The 17,296-nt window shown below is 39.5% G+C and overlaps 1 protein-coding gene across 1 annotated transcript in view; it reads right to left on the bottom strand.

The window, feature by feature from the left end:
- Nucleotides 1–1,627: 1,627 nt before the first annotated feature.
- Nucleotides 1,628–17,296, bottom strand: part of phldb2b (pleckstrin homology-like domain, family B, member 2b) — a 36,346-nt gene continuing 20,677 nt past the window's right edge. The window contains exons 9-25 of the mRNA XM_083901663.1: nt 14,383–14,760; nt 13,492–13,653; nt 13,180–13,317; nt 11,356–11,484; nt 10,256–10,411; nt 10,043–10,153; nt 9,845–9,919; nt 8,533–8,679; nt 8,193–8,381; nt 7,443–7,586; nt 7,160–7,259; nt 5,461–5,611; nt 3,410–3,500; nt 3,124–3,270; nt 2,748–2,967; nt 2,370–2,455; nt 1,628–2,270 (exon numbers count right to left, since the gene is read on the bottom strand). Coding sequence (XP_083757789.1) covers nt 2,130–2,270; nt 2,370–2,455; nt 2,748–2,967; nt 3,124–3,270; nt 3,410–3,500; nt 5,461–5,611; nt 7,160–7,259; nt 7,443–7,586; nt 8,193–8,381; nt 8,533–8,679; nt 9,845–9,919; nt 10,043–10,153; nt 10,256–10,411; nt 11,356–11,484; nt 13,180–13,317; nt 13,492–13,653; nt 14,383–14,760 — 2,565 coding nt within the window. The 3' untranslated portion in view covers nt 1,628–2,129. The remainder of the gene's footprint in view (nt 2,271–2,369; nt 2,456–2,747; nt 2,968–3,123; nt 3,271–3,409; nt 3,501–5,460; nt 5,612–7,159; nt 7,260–7,442; nt 7,587–8,192; nt 8,382–8,532; nt 8,680–9,844; nt 9,920–10,042; nt 10,154–10,255; nt 10,412–11,355; nt 11,485–13,179; nt 13,318–13,491; nt 13,654–14,382; nt 14,761–17,296) is intronic.

Genomic DNA, 17,296 nt, shown 5'->3' on the forward strand with positions numbered 1-17,296 from the left:
ATTTTGCTGAGCAGCAGCGCCCTCTGTTGTCTCAAGTGGGAGCTGACCAAACTCCTGACTCGCATAAGTTAACTTGTAAATGATCCTTATAACTCAGTGCTACATCAAAACGGTTTCAAATGTCAGATAAAAATGGTTAATTATGAGTATAAAAACAGACTTTTTGCGTCTTCAAGCTGCTGTTTGAAATCACACACATATTTCCATCACAGGTCAGTGATACAAATGTTATCAGGATTTTAAGTGTAAGTTACATTGGTATTTGTTGATCACTGTGAAGAAGCTTATTGCAAACAGAGATCTCTGTGATAAAATGTTGTCAGCGTGCTCAAAAAACAGACTTCTTAAAACATAAACAATATAAAAAGAGATGCATACATTTTATTGTTCATATAGAAATACAAAAAATGCATGCACGGGTAATGGCATAAATACAGTATAATAGGATCAGCATTAAAAATAATTACATGTAGCACAGTTTGTTCGTTGTAATATTGCATACATTTCTAAAATTCGGTTGTTTTGCTTTTGTCACACGTGCTTTTGAGTAACATGTAGATAATAGACGGAGAGGGGGAAATTAATTTAACATTTTTTTTAGCATAACGCTGCAACATAACAGAATGTCAAAAAAGTAGCGCGGAATAGTTTTTAAATATAATGTAGTCTCTATATATTGCACCGCATGAACATGCGCTTTGGTCGGCAAGACAAAAGAAAAATATGATAAATGCACCAATCAGAAAACAGATATTTTTTTCTCACGCAGTATGATTGAAGCAGCTTTAGTGATCAATGAGAATCAGTTCAACGAGAAAACATCAATGAATTGAAAGCTAATGAATCAAAGCAGCAAAATAATGCACAGATTGTACCATAGATCATGTCGAAGCGACACATGAAAAGACAATTTTAACAAAGACCTCTCTCTAAAGACCATTTCTGTAGGATTTCTCACCAAAAACAGTGTGGTATTTTAAGTATACACGTACTAGGAGCTCTTAAAAATATAGACAATTCATATGATAAAATATATGAAAATAAAAAGGCACAGGCTGGAGTCTTTTTACGATAAGAGTTGTTAATGGATAATAATAAAGTCTTGTTTAACTACTTTTAAATTTAACTACAACAAAATGTACATATATCAAAATAAATCATTTATCTGCTTTAACTCTAAATGTCAAGTTGTTTCAGCGTCGTTTCTGAGCCTGTGCAATAATCCATCTTTAATGACTGACTCAACTAAAACATCATGTGTATCATTATATCCCAATGTAAATATGCTGTGGCATGGATTAGTGGTGTTATTAAGTCTTTAATAATTGCACCTCAGAGCTTCATTAGAGGCTCAAAGTAAATTATATATGCATATAAAAGAGGCACTGCTTGAGTGCTGTTTGAGAATATATGTATATACTGTATATATAAAATAACATACAATAAGGTTATGTGATATAAGTTCTGATCTTAAAATTCCACAGTAATGATACATATAATTCTAATAATATACATCAACTCAACAACCATTACTCGGATTATATGCATTATTATGTCGTACATGTAGAATGGAATAAAAAAAAAAAAGACAATAAAAATCTGAAAAACCCTTTCATGACTTATCAAAAACGTTTAACTATGTTAATACTGAGATGTTGATATGTGGACATAATATAGAACTCAAACTAACTAAGATAAAAAAAAAGGGGTTTACAGTGAGCTCATATTGTCATAAACGCAGGTCAACATTTCAATTGTAAGTCACACTAAACAAATCCTTGAGATACAATGGAGCACCGCAGTGCACCCTAGCACCAGTTTCCTGAACTTCATGTCTTCGTTTTGGACTTGACCTGATTGCAATTACATTGTCAGAATGACCATCAAATAATTCACATGGAATGGTCAACATAAAATCGGAAAACCCCGCCCATTCTGCAAACGATGCAGATAAAACGTCACGTTGATATCTTTAGTTTTAACTAAAGGCAGCGGTCTCAACAGAAACTGTGTTCATGATTCAGCATAGAAGACAACACTATCATCATCATCATCCATTCAGATGTTTCAAAAGTCCATTTTTAGAAAAAGGAATAGATTGGCAAACCCTGCCACCCATAACACCACCACTACACCATGAACTGTGTGTATCCCTCTGCACCCGTGACAATGACATCCATCCAGATCCTCATGGCCTCAGGAGAGGGAGCAACCATGTAGTAGACTCTGTCATGAGTCTTAACACTGAAGGTCAAGGATGGGTTTGGACTCTGAAGGAAGAAGACACCAAAATGATGAATAAAGGAGGAAAGAAAGAAGCGTGGGTGAGTAAAAATTTGAAACAATAAGACAGGAATTACATAACATACCTTATGTGCATTCTTCAAGTGATCATAATACACTTCTTCAATGGCTTGAAAGTAGATGACTCCTTTCAGTTTGACTTCATGCTTGTCTGCAGACGATAAAGTAGGGAAACACAAAGCACAACTTACTATTTATTTCATTTAGCTTCAAGATTTTTCAGAAAACTTAACCAATATGAGAATATGAAAACATTTTAAAATGTTTTTTGAAACCCACATCTTTTCTGTACCATCACATGAATGAATACACACATGATAAAGTGCCTCCTAAGTTCCTCCTCATTGTCATGCAACATCAGAGCTAAAAGCAAACTATTAAAAGGACATCTTTGTTTTTATGTGGGTACAAAGTACACAGTGTGAATGCATCTCCTGTCCTACCTGCATAGTAGGAGAGTGTGCGTCTGTTGCGGTCAAAGACAAACCAGCGTTTCTTCCAGGTTTTGATTTTGCCTCCCATCTTGACCAAGTAGCCTCGGCAAGTCTTTTCCGAGATGGACAAGTGGAAGCACGTGTCTGCGCTGTGGCCCGCCGACTCAATGTGAGCCCGCAGGTCAAAATCATCCTTTCTCACTGGTAAGTACCGTGTTAGTGGCCGAGACTGAGGGGGGCAAGAGTGGATGGGATTGTTAAGAAGGAAAGGTTTCAAGTCATCATAATATACAATTCATTGAAACCACAGAGATGGGTTTGCTTTATCAAAACAAGCAAGATGTTCACTCCCCTTAATGTATTCTGCCCCGTTTGCCATTCTTACCTGTGCCCTTTGTTTCTCTCGCAGTTTCACCTCCCGGTCGATGAGTTTTTGGCGTCTGCTCGTCTCCTCCTGTAGCCGTTTCTCCAGGTCCTCCCTCCTTTTCCTCTCCTCCTCCAGCGCCTGCTTTCGTATTTCCATCTCTTGCTCCTGGAGAATAATTTGATTACATGCCAATTCAGCAAGGAATTTAGTTTCAGTTGTGTCCCCGAGTACCATTTTGGAGGGAAAACTGTATATAGTCTATATCAGGCCTGTCTCTACCAAGAAAACTGCAACTCAAACTGACCTTGTACTCGAGAAGGCGGTTCTTTTCTGCCTGAGCTTCTCTCAGCATACGCTCCATCTCCTCGAGCTTGGCCACATTTGATGTACTGGCACTGGAGCAGAGAAACACATATGACACACATCAGAAACAAAAACACAAGGATTTTTTTTTTTTCATGTAAAATCCACCACCTGGTGCACAGTCACAGACTTTTGCATGTTACATTGCAGTCAGTTTAATGAATAAAATCTACTCCAGCAGCAGTGGACACGACAAACTGAATCTCTTTTAACTTTTTGTCCTTTTCCCCCTCACATTACACTACACAACATACAGATATGCAACATTTAGTTTTGTTTGTACCAAAAGTTCCTTAGATTGTGAGAATACACAGAAAATAAATACATTCCGGTAGGATAGATGTGTTAAATTTCTGTCGAAATGACAAAGCACTCTCCTGTGTATTGATTTATCATGCATATGTGCTGAATCAATGAGGAAATACATTAGGAAAGGAGGCCTTGATGTTAAGGGTTTCTATGAATAGAAGGCTTCTTTTCTCTTTCCATCTGCCCACAGATCTTCAACGTCTGTCTTCAGTCGAGACGATCGTCTGCTGACTGACTCCAGATGATCTGCACATGACACGACTCCGCAACTTACCTCAAAGGAAAAGGATTTGTGTGTTTTTTTGTGACATTAAACTAAACAAATTCTCTCTTTTCTGGTACCAAAGGAAAATATACAACGAATCTCTGATGATATCACAAAACACTTTAATCAGTGGTAGATTTAGAGTAGAGTCTAAATAAATGATTCTCCAGAAAGAAATCAAGAATAAAGAGACGAAGGAGAGAACCAGAGGATTTAAAGTTAAAGAAAAAAAGTGAAACATTTAATACACTTCATGTTAGAATAATAATGACCTCACAAAATAGACAAATGAATCAGCATGTGACAGCTATTTTAGTCTAGTACTTTGCATTTAGGCTTAAACTAACACAACACATACTTTTTTTTGTAATTACTGTGCCTTACTGCAACATTACTGTATTATTCAATCTACTTTCTCCCATTCCCTTGTCTTTCTCTTACCTCAAACGATGAGAGGGAATCGCATTCATCATCACTGCAGACTAACCCACTTCAACTCTAAGTGTTTGGATTAGTTAAGAAGAACTTTATCTTGCTCCAACACTTGTACCTCCAGAAAATGGGACACATCCCGGACAAGATGACAAAAAAAATCCAGTTCTATCGTAAAACGACTTTTTTTTTGTCCAGCACTGATCCAGGTTACACCACACATCATCCAGTCCAATGTAATCAGGTAGAGCGAAATCTGGCTGAAGCCATACAGAGGATCACAGAGGCAAGGAAAACTTGAAAAAAAGCGGGCAGATCAATCTGCAAGTGATTTAGGACTTTGCAAAATCTATGCGCAGAGGCAAGACCATACCATTGCAAGAAACAAAAGAAGGGGAGGAAGAAAAAAAGACAGATGCAACCACTGTAAAACGGGGAGAGAGGAAAAGCATGCACACATGGTTTTAGTCCAGACGGACTGAACCCCCAAATGTACCTCCATACGAATACTGGTTCATCTGAACCTGAGGGGGTTGACTGTGGAATCGCATGCACACACACACACACGGAGTCTTCATGTTTTCTGTCATGTGTAACCTGACCCTGAAACACAACTAATCAAGACTTCCCCTCAACTCACAACACGCGCAGTTCAACAATTCCTAAGAGGGTCCATGAGAGGTGGGAAAACTCTACACATTTTTTACATTAAAATCAGTTTGGGCTCACTTTTCTTATCTCTTTTTGTCACTGTCGCCAATTCCCTTTTATGCAGTCAGTGTTTCATATTATGAACACAAGGGGACATTTAGGTGCTTTTGATTTTTAAATTTCTGTCTGTCTCACTTTTCTCAAAACCCCTATATCATACATCAGTTTGAAGAACTTTTACACTTAAAACCAGAAAAACCATACCACCAACAGGCTTAATCATTCCCACAATAATACACTATATGCATTAACACACGCCAGTGACACACACTTACCTGGAGACATTGTCAGGAGAGCAGGCAGAGATGCTCGTTTCAATGGAGTCCGTACTATCCACACTCATTGTGTCAAATGCCTGGTTGTCACGGTACCCATAGGCATCGAGGTAGACATTTGTCTGGGAAGCTGCTCGAGAGCCAGGCTGACCTGAAAATAGAAATGCAAACAAATGAATAATAAAACATTAACAAACATTAGTTCCAATATCCCTGCTCATCTACCTGTTTTTGTCACATCCTCTGTGACAACAGTTTGCCCAGGCGGCTTCAAATTTGAATCAAAATGACCCGCCACTGTGAAACAAGCTCTTTTACATTCAGAGGAAAGTAAGATCCACACTTTTCTGTGCCCAAGCAATAGGGCTAGCAACTAAATGTGGCGCTACGTGTGATTAAGACAGTCCAAAGTTCTCTGGAAGGAAAATGAGACATCGTCTGGACTAAAGGGAAAGAAAAGTGACTCTGGGTACAGGAAGAAGCAAACAACAAAACTGATGCTATCTTCCACATGTAGCAGACCCACCCATCTGATGAGCTGCATCAAGGGACCAAATGGACTGAGGGACCAAATACATACTGTGGCAATATAAGGCAAAAAAATAAACACAACTTCCTAAAAATAGTCAAAATATATAGCCATTCAACATTTATTTGGAACAGATTAAAAAAGGTGGATGCTCGTAATGCTATGTAAATATAATTTTAGAACGTATACATAATAAACTTGGCATGGAAATGAAGTGAAAGGTCCACGAGGTAACTGGTCGTCCTTTTGATCTTTCAGCTGTAAACTCAAATGTATGTAAACAGTGGGAATAATGATCGTAGTGTTGAGTGAGGAGCAGAATATTTAATGATGGGAAATTACATGCTGGTCGTTTGTGGTCGGAAATGTGAATGACTTGACTTTTTGCCAATGATAAACTGTGAATACAATGAATACGTAAGACATCCATCACTTGATATAACAAGTCGAAATGTTCACACACTTAATAGCACAAAGAAAATGTTCTTTAAGCCTCCACTGAATAATCACACTGCTGTTGTAAACAATACTCTAGTACGTCCCCTGATGGAGCAGTTCTCCTCCACTTACATTCCTCCAAATCTTCACCGACAAGATAAACAAAACACAATGATGTGCACTCCCACACATGAAAACTCTCTCAGGGATATTGTGACCATATAAGGTACATCTTCATGTCACGAACCCACGTTGTGGTTGTTAGGGGGCGAGAGAGGGAGGAACACAAAAGTCAGAAACATGACAGTGGTGTTACATCTACTTAATCCACCTTCATGTACTATCTTCAACCTTATTGAAGGATGGGTGAGTTTGTGTGTGTGTGTGTGTGTGTTCTTGTACTTGCGGCATACTGAGGACCAGTGAGGGTTTTTAACCAACAAAGTGAGGTCATTTTTTTCTTAGGTTGTAAACGTGCTATACTGTGTTTTTAACAGAGGTCCTCAATTCGGTACAAAAACCCGTTTTCAAACCCTGGTGTTTCACACACTTTTTGCTCTGGGGCTCCACCTGCAGACATTTTATGGTACTGCACCTAGAAGTTCTTTATAGATGTCATAAAGTAGATATTTGTAATTGTGTTGATTTATAAAGTGGAAATGCTGGTCCTCACTTTGTCAGCATCACGGTCCTCAGTATCCAACAAGTACAAGAATATGTGTGTGTGTGTACCTTTATGCAAAGACCGAGATTCAGTTTCCTTACTGGACAATGAGAAGATTCTTGGAAGAATGCTCCCACAACTTGTGCTCTGCACCAATGGTGGATGGGACTATGGAGAATCCAGAAGAGACACAATTAACAAGTAGAACTTCATTTAAATCACAATAAACGACAATTATTTGACTGTTTTCAAACAATTAGTGACAATTTCGTGACCCCAAACTCCGGCCATTCATATCTTCTCTCTTTATTTGTCTCATTCATGCACACAGACTTGTTTACGTGCATGTACCTTGGAGGGGTAATTGCGTCCGAGCGTCGCACACGTGAACTGGCGCGTCATGTTGGGAGCGGTTCTCTTCCTGGGTAATGTGTCACTGAGGTGGGACCCACCTTCTCTTTCAGACCTCCTCTTCTCCTCCAGCAAACGAAAATGCTGGGAAAAAAAAAATCATACACACAAACACATAAAAAAAGAAAAGTCAGTTATATCAATAGAATTATTAAAGGTGCATTATGTAATAAACCACGGATTATATCTGAGCTACAATAACGGAGAACGGACGAAACCTAAAAAGACCTCGATATTTTGAATTTGAGTATAGTAACCATTTTTGGTCAAATTCTTACATACGGTGCCTTTAATTATTAATTTGACATAGTCACACTTTTGTAAAGTCATCATTTCAAGTCCCTGCCTATGAGTGGTTTTTAAGATATCTTACTTTGGTGCCCTCTGGTGGTCGAAAAAATACGAAATACAATCAGGCAAACCTGATATGGCAAGGTGCAAGCCAGGGAAATTCATTTTTCAATAGATGACAACTTCATATATTGGAAATTCAGTCTCTTAGATTGACACACTTTTATAATACATCCAAGAAAAATATCTAATTTGAATCTTTTGCTTGTCATTGTGACTTTAATGTGATTAGTAATGCCTGTGTTTACTTTAATTTTGAAAATGGCATTCCATACTAAAACTAATTTAACCCATACTATTATTTTTTGACACTTTCTGTATAATTACCATTCACATTACCTGCCTGAGATGCTGATGGTGCTTTTTGAGAGGAAGAGGAGGTGGGGGAGAGTCAGGGAGGGGAGAGGGGTCACGGTATGACACCATGTTCTCTGGCCAATGCACAGAGGGGTTTTTGGGAAGGGGGCAGGGATATAGATGAGAGGAGGAAGAGGAAGCACAGTCGGCAGGTGAGGAAGAATAACAGAGCTTAAAAAAGAAGAAAGGAAAATGTCAGAAAGCAGAAATAGGAGAAAAAGAGGGAAAGAAAATAGGGAGAAGAACACTTTCATAAACACTGTGCATCATCTGCGTCTGTGTATTAAACAAGACTCCAGGCTCTTTGCACAGCTACACACACCTCATCCTCCTGTGGCTTCGTGGTATCGTCATCATGTGAGGAGTTTGCCTCGGACTCAGGGTGGACATTGGTCAGAGCAGGGGCGGACTTAGGGTCCCCCTTACGCTGCGAGTAAAGCTCATTGATTTCACTGACTGTGACATAGCCCTGGAAAGTATCAAGGAGAAACGGAGGAGAGAAAAGGGGGTGAGGTATAGCATGAAGTGAGTCTGCCATATTAATATGTTACAGCAATTAGTTGTTAGAATGATGCTTCTGTGGCAATTTTAGTTTACAGGTAAAACAACAACAAAACAAGTTATTTTGACACAGTTCTGTTAACAATGATTACTTGAAGCAAACAAGACGATGTCCACGGGACTATTATGAGTCAGTATATGATGTGCAGAGAATTATTCTGTCTCAAATTGCATTGCTTTCATTCGTGCTTTCATTCAAAACTTTTCATTGCATGGACGTGACATTTCAACAAGAAAACAAAAGGTGACAAGGAAGCAACTGAAAGAAGGGGAGGAACAAAAGAAGGGAAGGAGATGTCTCCATACAATCCTACAGATTATGGATTTGGCCCAATCCGGATTGAAGTTTAATGTATAAATTAAAGTAACATCAAACCAAATACACTCTTCTCATTAAAGTAATTGTCAGTGTTTTGACCACCTCAGCCTACGTATGTGTATATGTGAAATATTTAAACACAGAGGTGAGTGGCTCTACATTTACACTGAACTGATAGTTAATTAAAATTAATTATGTGCAAAAAATTGATGTTAGGTCCAAATTAAACCAAGCTCTTGACATTCACAAATATCACATATTAATAATTTACGTTTAAAAATGTAAATTATTAACCATGAACTTCAGTATTTGGATTAAAAAATACTCTGAAGAAGGCTACAGCTGATATTTCAGCGTGCCACATACATACAGAACAGGTTATTTAAATCAATATTTAATATTACTATGAATATATGGGAATCTATATGTCACTACACAATGTGAAAGGAATTGGCTTGAGATCAGGGACATTCTGAAAGGTTTAAACAGTCAATTTGGACAAGCAAAACAATTACAAAAAAAAGTATAATAGGTTTGTTATACAAATAGAAGAAAGGAGGTTAGTAAGAGGAGAGAAAATTGTGGCAAAAGGTCAGGGCAACAAGACCTAAAAACCTGACATGCAGGCTGAATCCAGCAAGGACAGAAGGAAGGCCCAGTCATTAAAAATAATGAGTGGATGAGTGGACTTTAAAAAGTTCAAAGAGGAGCACAGTTGTCATTTTCTTGTCCGTCAGCTGTCAAGTAAACCTACCTCCCTCAGCGTGAAACCCCGGCTACCGGTGAGGTCGGCATATTTTCCATCCAGTGTGGCGAGTTTTTCTTTTTCCTAACAGAAAAAAAATGGAAATAAAAGAGATCATTTAAAACAAAACCAACAATTTGCTGTTGGTCTTTTATGAAAAAATTATATTCAAACTATATACACATGCAAACATGGATTCCATTGTACCCTTTGCAGCATTGATTCAAGGTTGCTCCTCTCCTTAATGAAGCTTTCCTTTTCTCGCTGAGCTTGCTGGGTAATCTGTGTTGCCTGCTTCTTCAGAGTTAATAGGCGCTCCTGAAGTTTTCAAATAGGAAGACCAGCTTATTACACACATATTTTTTTTTTTCTTAAAAAGGGACTGTATTGAATTGATACATTTTTCTTTGCGGCAGCTACCTTGCGTGTGACTGTGCTGCGCTGGTAATCTGCGATCTCCCGCAGGAGTTGCTGAGTGTGTATTTCCTTGTCCTCGTCCTGCCTGCTCTCTCGCTCCAGCTGCTGAAACTCCAGGTCCTCAAAACGCTTCGTCTCTGCCTCGAGCACCTCGCAGTCCTGACAGACACAAGCAAATTCACAATGCACAGGTAAACAAGCAACATTAGTGGATGCATGTAAACAGGACAGAACAGAACTTCATGTATGTGATACGTCTATATTAAAGGGTGTAGGTCAATTGTCAACAAATTGCCCTGTAACATATGTTTTGCTTCTATTCATTTTATAATGAACACATATTTTTCCAATAGCTTTGAAACAAACAGAAAATGGGAAGCAGTCGTCATTCACGTATGACCAAGCACCTTCTCATCCCTTAATACGCTGACAAAAGGAACCAGTCTCATAGATGCTTTATTTTCCATGCAGACTACTGATGTTTTTATAGTGTTGTCATGCAAAATGTAACACACCACAAGCATTTCCCACTCAATACAGAGAGCCACAAAGCGCTGTCACCTTCGGGTATATGTAAAAAAAAAACCCCAGAAAAAAACAGTCAGTTTACTTCTGTAACAGAACCTTCAAACACCTTATACTCTCACAGATTCAACCCCTCTGAAGACACATATATACAAGTAGACACAGACACCTATAGAGTTAGACAGAGAGAAGAATTATACCAGTAAAAGATCAGTGGTGGAGGTGGAGAGCAAGTCCGCAGAGAAAAGAAAATGTAGGCATTTTCAAGTCCACAAGCATCATACCACTCTCAGTTCATGCGAGTCTGTCCATGTGAACACCTGCCCATACACAAGATAAACTGAATGTGCACATGCGAGGCACACACGGCTGCTTCTTTTGCTGCTTATGTTCCGTAACCTTGGTTTCATGCTGCCCTATGTGTTGTGTTTTCCTTGAATGGACCCACAGGTTCACACACTCCAAAGTCTGAGATCCACTTTTCCCATTCACCTGAATGGGGAAAAGTACTCTCAGATGTTTGGAGCCCAGGGTATCTTCCTGTGCTTGTGTGCGTAAGGTGTTGAGTGTGTACTGACCCTGGCTAGCTGCTCCTGCAGGGGCTCCTTGGTGGCCTCAGGGCAGCTGTCCAGCTGGGAGCGCTGCTCACACACAATCTGAGCCAACCTCTCTACTCTGCCCCTCTCTGCCTGCAGCAACTCACACGCCTGGCGTACAACACATGGACATACACAAAAACGCACACACACACACGCCCACACGACGACACATGTACCATGTACATGTTTTTATGTACATATAAATACAAAGACACGAACACACACACACACAAACGACAGAGAGAGGATGGCAGGTTAGTTGGACTGGGGGAGCCACAGTTAATTACTACGACGACCAGGCCAGCGATATGAGCTAAGAGGGAGGGAAGGGGAAGAAGAAAGCTGAAGAAAAAAAATCTAACATAGAAATGGATGGGTAGCAAGGGGTTGAATAAAATCGAAAAATGGTATCTAATCTCCAAATGTCATTGTCAGTAGCAACTGGACATGGAGTTTGTCTTGAAGACATTTTATCACAGAGGATAAAAAAAGAGGATAAGTTGCCTGATTCAGTGACATTTGGAGAACCGTGAATGAAATGATGAATGCTACACAGACTAGTAAGCAATGTGTCATTAGTTTTCTCTCCTGCTCATTTTTCCCTGTTTGTTTGAGCGAAAATGACCGAGGGTGAGAAAGGCGAGTATAGATATATGGGATGTATCAGCAGAGGGTACACTTATAGTCCTCTCTATGAATACAATGCATTTATACAGACACTCACACACCCCTGGAGCACTCGGCTTCAACCTCAACCTCAACTTCAACAGACTTTTACACACTTTTACAGACTTTTACTTCTCTTTGCCAAGCACACAATGAAAACCCAATAACCACAGTGGGAACATGCTTTTGGAAAGTTTTGTCAATGTATAAAAATTCTGAAATCTTTCGGGTTCTCCATATGGCATGTGGGTGGGATGGATGTAAGCCAAATGATGACTAGTGACTGGTGTTTGCTAAACAGTGAGTCTTTCTTTCATTGGACAAGAGAACTATTTTCTCTCATGCCCTCAAAGTCGTTTAAATGCTGCTGGGTCTGTAATATGCCTTCTACTCAAAGTGGCTTCTGTCCGAACTTGACTGATCACTGTTGCCGAGATGGCTGTCCTGGAAAATAATCCATCACTTGTTTTACAACCTTACTTTTACAGGTCTATTCCTTCCAATATTTATTTTTTGAACAAAGTACGTCCTATCCTTTCAGTTTGGTTTCCTCACATGTTGTTATTGTGTGAACACTGACAAAATAGCATCATCAAAACAAAACACAACTCATTTCTTTAAAATGGTTAAACATTTTGAAAACCATCTGATGCCTCTTTAAATGTAGATGGATACAGATGCATGAGAACTTCCCTGAGAGCAGTGTGTGTAAGATGGGATCACTTGGTGACTGTAATACTCTGGGTAGCATTAACAGATATATATTTGGAACCGAGACAGCATGAGAAGGATTAACACCTATCAGTTGGTCACATGACCCCTAAATATTTGAGGATCTTGGAGCAGCACATGTAATTTCAAGACACAGACACACTTGCACACAAACTTGGGAAGCGAAACACATGCAGCTGATTAAAGTGCATGTAACCAGGGGTTTTAGAACATTATTCACCATTTTTATGTTACGTATTTCCTTTCTGCCCAATCCTAAAATCACCTTCCATTGACTCAGAAGCTAAATTAAAAAAAGGTAGAGTGCAGAAAACAAAAATGTTTTGACCCAGCCGACTTTTTGTATAATCCTTATGAATCCCAACTGACTCTTAGTTGTTCTTCAACAGAGCATAGCATGTATACCTTTTCCTTTTCCTGTTGGGACTTGGTCTCGAGTTCAGCCATCTTGTTGTGAAGTGCTTCCAGGGCTTCTTTTTCCTGCTGGAGAGCAGCTACCTCCGACTCCTGTTCAGCCTCCACAAGGGCTCGTTCAACCTCCACCTTAGATAAACACAAAGTATTAGTTTATTTTTACTGTTAGTAAAATGACACATGAATACTTCACCTAAAACAAAATTTGTGATTGACAGATTTAATCTGTGAAAAAACTTTAATTTCTCTTTAAATTAATACAGGATTTAAATAACAGAAAATCCTTCTGTCGTCTTGCTCTACCTCTCGCGCAGATTCGTCTATTTGGTTGTCCAGCTCCTTGATTTTTCTCTCCAGCTCCTCCATGTTGTTCAGCACCTCGATCCTCTCCTCCTTAACTTGCCTCACCTCCTCCTCTGAAGGTCTGGAATCCTGTCTGCAGTGCCGCATTGCATCCTCTAGAGCCTGCATCAACACAGATTTTTACCAGTGTAAACATGTATTCAAAACTCTCTGAACCATTATTGGGTTAACTATTGTCACCACCATCAATCTTCATAATCATATCAATGTTCATGTTCATTGTATTGCTAAAAAACAAGAAAACAGTACTTTGCCTGCTCTAGTTTAACAAACGTTCTGTAAATAAGTAAGTGTATACTGAGACTGAGTGTTAAAATAACCAATCCTTGTCAACGTTATGTTACTGTCAATGAATCCTGAATAATCTGATTAAAGAAGCTGACCAAAGTCAATGAAGTTACTCTTGAAGTCTCATTTCATTTTCAGGAGATGTGTTGCATGGTGATGGAGAAACATTTAACTTCTGCCAACAAATTAAGACTCTACCTCCAATCATTTAACCACAAAATGACAGAATAGTTACAATTACTGACAATTTCAGTTATGTTCAAAATGCCTGTTTATCACTATTGAACAGCATCTAACAGCATCTTTGTCCCAGTGGTTTCTTCACCTCCTCAACAAAAACGCCTCTATACATTTCTTTAAGTTTAAAAGTGGTAGACTAACAATAACAAATCTATATGGCAGAATAAATTCAGGTATCAAGACACTAAATTTAATGCTCGAAATCCACTAAAATATCTGATATCATTACTTCATGCGTACACAGGAAGCATTTCAGACATTAGTAATCTACTTCCATCCAAACAGACATCCTATTGCGCATACCTCATTGGTTCTCTGTGTACGTGGAGAAGGTGAGGGGGCAAAGCTTCGCAAGCTGACAGTGGGAGATTCTGCCCGATTGTCTCGGTGACCGCTCCTGCGCCTATGTCGCAACTGTAGCTCTTCATCATAGAAGCCATTCTCTGAAGCAGGAGAGGCGATGTGTCCATTTCCAGAGGTTTCAGTGACAGCTGAACAGTCGGAAAAGACAGACGGCGTGTCGTCGTCATCGTCGTTCACTTGGAGCTTCTCCAGCTCCTGGTTGATTTTACGGAGATCCGCCACTGCTGAAGTGGGACTCGTAGTCGTGGCACCTCCATCCCGGTCAGTCTGGCCCAGCTCTGAACACAGAGACAATATGGTCTCTAGCCGCTGTCGCTCCTGAGATAAACACACAGAAGTTAGATTGTACACCGATCTGGTAAAGCAGCTTATTTCTATTTTTGTTCATTACACAATTCTGCATCAGGTAACTTACATTACATTACTTTTTGTACAGTAAAAATGCATTTCTATTAGAGTTGTGATTTAACTGCTGAACACCAAGTCTGTTATGTTCCATGGTATGATAGACTTCCAAAAGCTCTACAAAACAAAGTTTTGATTGCTCAGGTTACCTGGAGAAGCATTGCAGAAATTTGTCAGCCTTGTTTCGTCCTTGTTTAATCCAAAATATACTTGGCAATATCATTTTCTAGAGCATCATTCACATCTAATTTTGTGAACTATTCACATACTCTCAAAAATCTAGTTCTTCTCAACAGGGAATCCAGGAGCTATATTTCCATCTCACCAAGTTCTGCCTGCTTTAACACAGACATACGGGAAGCTACGTGAGCTGCAGAGTCAAAATATCCTGTCGTAGCTTCAGCAGTAACTTCTCTGGTGGGAGCCTTATTAAGTAAGTAATATCAGAGAGGGAAAGAGGGAGGCAGTAAAAATGGAACACATGACTAGGATGTGTGTGTATGGGTATGTGTGAGAGAGAGAGGACGAGTGAGCTAATGAGGAGGTGAACAGCTGTCAACTACGGTCGGCAGGGTACACTTCAACAAGCCATGACTATGAACATGGGAATGTGTCCGTGTACTGCCACTCAGAACACAGGACACTTTCCAAGGAATTGTACTTGAATCTGAACCAGGTGGCGTTTGGACAATGGAAGACTTGATGGAGGCACGTGTTTGTTTAGAAAGGCTGAAAAGAGGTATCAGGAAATGCATTATAGCACTACACTACTACTACACATGTATTTATGTTTATTAATAAGCCAATATAAATATTGGGTAATATATATTATAATCTTAACTTAAACAATTACATTTGTATGCATACGGCCAGGTGTGAACAAGTGGGCAATATGAACCAGGAGCTGAGACAAGTGTCAGTTTGTCACCTTGCTCTATTCTAATGGCCACAAGCCTCTGTGGAACCCTTATCGTAATCAGCTGTCAACTAGAGCGGGACAGATGGAGAGGGAGACGGAGAACAAGGACTCCTATAAAAAGATGAAGAGAAGGGACAAAATGGAAAGAAGACAGGGAGCTCGTTGACAAATACAATATGAGCTGGTGATTTGTCCCGTCTGATAGATAGTCGGCAAAATGAGAAAATTCTATTTTGCTATTCAGATAAATATGACAGTCTGTCGAAACTCATTCATATGGCTAAATGCCAATATGTTACCATGTTTTTGTCTTTCACTGTAGGTTCCCTGCACTACCACTAGAGGGCAGATAGTGCTTGAGAAATGTCTGCGATCTTTTACATCATACCAGACCAAAGAAAATGCAGCAATGTGGGGTTAAATTCATTTTCTTTCATGATACCAGGCAAAAGGAGCAAAAGGCTCTGGAATCCAAGCAGGAGAAATGGGTCCATACAATTCCATCTTGATTTTATAAGTATAATATACAGTAACTGGAGGTAAGCTGAAAACCACTGTTTGTACAATGGTTGGGCTGTCCAGCATCCAGAAAAGTATTCCTTACAATTTAAGGAGAAGACACTGTTCACTTAGTAGCATATGGTCATTTATATGACTCTCTCTTTCTGTGTGAAAGTGAGGGATACACGTTATCCAGAGAGGGGGAAAGCAGAATTATGAGCCCACTTGTTATTACACAGTATGTTGAGCAGCTGTATATTTATCCACCTGCTACTTGAAAACCCTGCTCTCTAATCTTCTTAAATTTCACTAACCAACAGCTGACTGATGTGTTCTGTGGCTCTTCAGTGGACCGAACCGCACTGGGCGGTTTTCCAGATGACTGACATAAACACACACTACGTACACGCAAACACACACAAGAACACAATCCAAGCACAAGGTTAAGAATAGTCCTGTTAGAATCAGTCGGGGAGCAAAGGCATCTGTGAGAGTGGTAAACCTCACTGTGTGTGTGTGTTAAGCTCCCTGGGAGAGTATGTTTGAGGAGACAAGAAGGAGATCGGTGATGAAGGGAGGTATTCCCGACATGCATTCCTTTTCTTGCATGATTTGCCAACACTGCAAAACAAAACATATATTCCTATCTCCTATCAGTAATCTTGAAGGCAACAAACTGTCAGTCAGTATATTTACATGAGATTACACAAAAGAAGAAAAAAGTCAATATATTGGGTTTTTTAGACTAAAACAGAAAAATACATGTTAGACTGACTGACGTTGTGCTAAATCGAACCAAAGTCGTTAGAAGTTTAATTACTATTGTGTGTGTATATGTTCAGCTGGACCCAGCTGGTCACTCCGGGTATGTTCCACACTGCCTGCCCCCAGACTTTGACCCAGAAATAATAGAAGAAGAAAACAAGAAGAACATGACAACGTCCAGATTAGTGAGTTTTTTGGACTGATGGGGGGACCAAATGTATGCTTTGCCAGCTCAAAGTATTAAATATTTGAGAGTTACTGGTT

This window comes from Microchirus variegatus (assembly GCF_963457635.1).
Source record: "Microchirus variegatus genome assembly, chromosome: 15".
In the NCBI taxonomy this organism is placed as follows: Eukaryota; Metazoa; Chordata; class Actinopteri; order Pleuronectiformes; family Soleidae; genus Microchirus; species Microchirus variegatus.